Source organism: Hevea brasiliensis, chromosome 15 (genome assembly GCF_030052815.1).
Source record: "Hevea brasiliensis isolate MT/VB/25A 57/8 chromosome 15, ASM3005281v1, whole genome shotgun sequence".
Lineage (NCBI taxonomy): Eukaryota > Viridiplantae > Streptophyta > Magnoliopsida > Malpighiales > Euphorbiaceae > Hevea > Hevea brasiliensis.
The window spans coordinates 7,769,826-7,775,709 of NC_079507.1; the positions used below are offsets into that span (position 1 = coordinate 7,769,826).

At 34.4% G+C, this 5,884-nt stretch overlaps 1 protein-coding gene across 1 annotated transcript; it reads right to left on the reverse strand.

Moving 5' to 3' along the window:
- Window positions 1-2,682: 2,682 nt before the first annotated feature.
- On the reverse strand, window positions 2,683-5,626 carry LOC131168817 (protein RGF1 INDUCIBLE TRANSCRIPTION FACTOR 1-like). The gene is made up of 4 exons (XM_058136406.1): window positions 5,179-5,626; window positions 4,743-4,940; window positions 3,974-4,189; window positions 2,683-3,517 (listed from the first exon to the last, which is right to left on the reverse strand). Exons 1-4 carry the CDS (start codon window positions 5,179-5,181, stop codon window positions 3,275-3,277), a joined length of 660 nt encoding a protein of 219 aa, XP_057992389.1. The 5' UTR covers window positions 5,182-5,626; the 3' UTR covers window positions 2,683-3,274.
- Window positions 5,627-5,884: the final 258 nt, after the last annotated feature.

The following is a 5,884-nucleotide window of genomic DNA, read 5'->3' on the forward strand; positions in this document are numbered from 1 at the left end:
TTCAATTCCTTGCTTTCATTCAATCTTGATTTTGAAGCAACTTCATAATTTTGAATTTGGGACCTACAATCTTAACACAAACACTTCTAAGGTAGAGTATTAGCATATTAGTTATTTATTATCATCAAAACATGGATTAAAACCTATAGGTCCAACATTCTTCATCAACAAGAAGGAGATTTCAATGTTGATTCAATTTCATGTTTGTTTGACCCTTGAATCATGTTAGTGCAAATTAAAAAAAAAAAAAAAATCAAATGATTCAAAAGTTACATCATCTTGATATAAAAAGAGCCAATGTTAGAGGTTTTATCCACAAATTTTTGTGAAATATAAATTTGTACTCTATTCTTGTCTTTCAATTTTTCAGACATGCAATTTATCTATCCAAATAGTCATTGGATTTGCTGATGTTAATGAAATTTGTTCCACTGATCTCCTATATTGATTTAGATCAGCCAATAACTCCCCTGTGTCAATAGAGAGATTAATGGGTAATGGAATGGCAACAACTTTAGCTTCTGAAAGACCAATATATGCAATTAAGATCCATGATAAACTTTCGTTGACTTATGAGTATGCCTGTGTCTAATCGTGCTACCTCAAGGCCAAGAAAATACTTAAGAGGACCTAAGTCGTTAATGGAGAATTTGTCGTGCAAGGCCTTTTTAACAACAATTATGCCCGTTATGGAAGTGCCAGTCACTATAACATCATCAACATATATCAATAAAGCCAAGAACTCAGCACCTATAGATCTTGCAAACAAACAATGATCATGTGAAGACTAAAAAAATCCGAGAGAATTAAGAAATGTAGTAAACTTAATATTCCATTGAGGAGAAGCTTTTTTGAGGTCATAAAGAGACCTTTTGAGCAAACAAACTTGTCCTGAAAAAGCTTTATCATATCCTTGGGGAGGTAGATAAACACTTTATCATCAAAAAAACCATGCAAAAAGGCATTGTCAATGTCAAGTTGAAATATTAGCCAACATTTAGCAGTAGAAAGGGCAGTGAAAATTCTGACAATTCCCATTTTAGCCGCTGGGGAAAATATATCCTTATAATCAATCCTCTCAAATTGATTGTAACCTTTAGCAACTAACCTAGCCTTAAACCTCTCCACTTCACCAGCAGGCTTAAACTTGACCTTATATACCCATTTTGAACCAATAGGTTTCTTTCCTTTAGGAAGATCAGTTGACACCCAAGTTTGATTTTTCTCAAGGGCTTGCAACTCTTGTTGCATGGACTTAACCCACCTAGCATTTGTTGATGGTTGAAAATATGTGGTTGGCTCAAAAATAGTTGACACATTGTACATGGAAGGATGAAAAACAATAGAGGTGGGGAGCATGCCTGAGGTGGACTGAACTGATGCAGCAGTAGAGGAGGGTCTCACTGCCATGTATACAAAATTATTTAACCAAACAGGTTTGGATTTTTTTTCTAGTAGATTTTCTTACAACAAGTGGAGTGATAGAAGGAGTAGGAATAGCAAAAGATTGTGGACCTATAGATAAAGAATTAGATCCTGGAAGCAAAAGTGAAGAAATTGAAGGATGCTTAGAAAAGATAGGAGGATGCTGTGAAAATAAATTGTGAAATGAATTGGAATTTGAAATGAAATTAGAAGTGAAGTAGAATCTGAAATGACAACTATTCAATTAAATGTACAAATATGAACAATTATCGAAGTTGTAGAAATATAAAATTTTTTCCAGTTAATTAAATTATTAGCTTAATAAATGGTAATTGGCAAATTAAATTATTTGGTTAGTTAAATTTTATTATTAATTAATTTATTTTTTGATTAATCAAATTATTTAAATGTCGCTAAAATATTTGATTATTAATTAATTTCATCTTTTATCTTTAAAGATAAGTAATGATGTATTCAGATTCAATTAAATTATGCCAAGTGGACCAATAAAATTAAAAGAAGAATTCTACACGCATTGGATGATCTCCTAAAAGTCTATAAACAGAGGAGGCTGTCTCTCCATTTTGAAGACATAATTGCACAATCTCAAAAGCTCTCAACAACTCAAATCTTGAAGTTCTCTTTAAATTGTGCAAAAATCAAGACCTTCTTCTCCTTCACTGAGGATTAAAGGAAATATGGATATTGGCACACGCTCATACGATAATCAAATATTAAAGGTTGCAATAGGAAGAAAATATGGATATGAGTTTGCAAAATTAAGGATTCCATATCTGAGAAATCTGCAAGATTAAGCGTTGCAATAATAGAAGAATTAAAGAAAGACATTAAAAAAAATCGTAGAAAAAGAAGAATAAGGTAAAAACATGGTAAGAACGAGTTATGGGAGATATGAGAAAGGTGTTGACATGAGAACAAATATATTTATAAAAACTTTGAAAATAATATAGAAAATTTTGAGTCAATTCAGTTTGTTTAATTTATTTTTATTGAATTAACTACATCTAACAAAAAAAACTAGAATTTACAAAAGAAAAAAAAATAATCAAATCGAAACCTAAAATAAAAAAAGTAAATAAATTCAATTTAATTTAAAAGCAACTCACCCCTACTTAGAATATCCCGCATGATTGGATTAAATCATATAAAAAATGTCTTCAAGCAAACATTTTCACCATAATCGCATCATTTTATAAAGGGCTTAAATAAAGAAGATATTAGATCAAAGAGAGAGAATGAGTGTGGAAAGAACTGTTTTTTATAGTGTCCCACATGAGCAACTTTGACCACCGGCCACCACACACACGTTACACAGGGGGGCGGCTCACCAACTTTTATGATTCTGAGAATCACGACACAAGTTGGATTCCTGCAACCAATTAAGCTTCAACACGTATTAAGGCAGACCGACCAATGTTAGAACTGAATCCGCACGTGTCAGAACCCACTAAACACGGCAGCCATAAAAATGAAAAAAAAAAAGGGAAACAACATTACACACACACATATAAAATCTCTTATTTTATAACCACTCTAAAAACACTACTAATATTTACAATTTTTTAACAAAACTTATGTATAATCACTCTAAAAGCCAAACTAATTTCCTTTTACGATACAAGGGCTACTTCTTATTATTTGCCAGCCAGTCCACATATTTTATCTTATTGTCCTTTTCTCCAACTTTGACACTTCTATTTTCTGCTGCTGCTGCTTCTATGTACATGCTAGAAAGCACTAAACCTCCCATGCTGGTCCAAGGGGGCTGCAGCATTGGGTTGGTATATCAGGTGATTGCATAATTGATCAAAAGCACTATAGGCTATAGCTAGTATTCTATGCTTAGTCCTCCCATTGGGGCGCGGTGGGGGATTCCCTTTCTTCGCTTGGCAGTTTGGTAACTGACCAAAGTTGGAGGAGGTGTGGAGGGAGAGAAGCTTTGCGCTTTGTCGTTGTTGCTATTGTTCTTGTATCGGCCATGGCTGCTGCTGCTGTAAGAGTCCTCTGAATCTGACATCATTGCTTTCTGTTGTTTCTTCTTCTTCTGAAAATTCTTTGATGTCCCAACAACCTGCAATCGATGATCACAATGATTATTAAGAGAAATTCTAGAGAAATATGCAACCAAGCACAAGTTCACCATAATATGCAAATAATAACGACTAATCAGACCATTTCAATGATAACTACTGAAAAATATTATTAACCCCACAAAATATTTGCAATCCAATAAGAAAAGAGAGTCAGTCCGATTAAAATTCCTCACGTTTGTAACAACTTTGGTTGATAAGAAAATAGTGGATAAAATAGACTGAGTTTTCAGTAGATACTGTAGCTCCTCATAAAAGTCAAACTGACTTTAACCACATAAATGAATAAACACACAAAAGTTGAACTTTCCATACCCTTGAAGAAAAAGAAAGAGAACATAATGGTCTAAATTCCCCTTTTCACTCCACATTTACAGCATTTTTCTCAGCAAACAAACAGAAAAAAGAATAAACAAATGGCGGAAATGAGATGATACCTTGCAGCCAAGGGAGCAGAAACGGAAGGAATCAAGAAGGCTGCGATCGCAAACCTCGCAGGTGTTGGTGACACCTTTGCCAGGCCTAGGCTGAGGCCTTTCATTCAAGAAAACAACCCTCGCACTGTTGATTACATAAGTCTGGACACCAGATATGTCCAGCACCTTCTGTATCTCAGATACCCTTATCACATCATGGTATGAGGACCTCCTTATCTGTTATTCACAAAGAAAATTAAAGTGTCAGACCATGCCAAATTCATGAATACAAACTAATTTCAAAAATGGAGAAATCCCATATGAATTGTGTGGTAAGAATATTGCTGACGAATGAAACATCCGAGCTTTTTAAAGAAATGAAATTTACTTGAATTAATGGTGAATGACCTGTCTGGAAAATGAGAAAAATTAAGGAAACAGAAAAAGCTTGATTCTGGTAAAGTATGAGCTATACTCAAATTCAGATTGAGCTGTTCTCCATTATATGAAAACCAAAATAGAGAAACTCATTTTCACTCCAGAGCTAAAAAAGTACGTCACAGAAGGGAAGGAAAACAACTCAACACATTGATTCCAAATGCCATAAAAGGATTGAAAAACAGAGGATTCCTTATCACAAAAAAAGCACCAAAAAAAAAAATCTGCGAGAATGATTGAGAAATCCAGAGCCCATATAGGGGGAAAAAAATTTAACAGGTACTAATAAAACCCAGATGCCAAAATGGGTTTGGACTCGAGATATGATTGAATTTATTGACAATTACTTCACCTGAATTGCGCGGTGGTCCTTATGGTAGGCTAGGCAGAGGGAACAGAGAGCGCCATTCATGCAATCCAAGCAATACATATTGCATTCACTCTTGTGGGAATCAGCATGCAACTTGCATTGAACAAAGAAGCTCTCCTTTAACAAAGGCCTTAGCCATTGCGGCCACCTGTTGTCGTCGTCCTCAGGTCCTCCAGCACCCTACACAGAACAATAAAAAACCATGAAGTAAACTCAATAGAACCGAAACATATACAAAAGACCATTGATTTGCATCAGGTCAAGCAGACTTTAAATGGTAAAAATAAAGAAATTGAAGGCCATTGAATCAATTCAAAAGAAAACAAAAAGCTGCATTCAAGCAAACAAAGAATATTGTTTCAAAATCAAGTAAAGCAAAATCCAGATAAAAAATTAAATAAAAAATGCTCCTTGATACCATGATTCTCCTGTTTCTAGGCTTGATAGTGGTTTCCTGATTTTCGATTGCCAGCTTGAATAAAGCTTATGAAAAACAGAGCACTCTGCTTCTATTGAGTAAAGGCGTGTGTTTTGCTCCTAATGAGAGAGAATGTAAAGCTATATAATAACTTCAAAGAAAGAAAAGGCTTAGGAGAATTCAAGGTAGCTGCAAGAGAAAATGGAGTTCTTCTATAAAGAGAAGCAGCAATGCAAGAGACTTGGAGAGAGAGAGAGAGGGAGAGAGAGTGGAGGTCGTTCTTATCCTGAACAAGTCTACACAAAACTCCGAACCCAAATCCGAAGCCAAACCTAAGCAACGAAAGATGCGTTGAATGCAAGGAACCTACCTCTGCCACCCTTTCCATTCAATTTCGTTTTCATTTTCATTGCATTTGCGCAATCTCTCTCTTCTCCTTGGTCTTATCGTAGTTTCGTCCTATTTTCTTATTTATCATTTAAGGCTTTTATTTTATTCCCATTCATTATTGGGGATTAAATTAACAATTTATTTGGGATATTTAATTTGATTAGTCAATATTGATTTTGAACATTTTCATTATTGTATTCGCCTCTGAAATAGATTCAGTGTGCCTTCTTTATCGTGGATTCACATCTCATCTCATCTCATCTCATGTTTTTTATTTTTTATTTGCAAATTTAGAATTCTACATTCCTTATCTTAA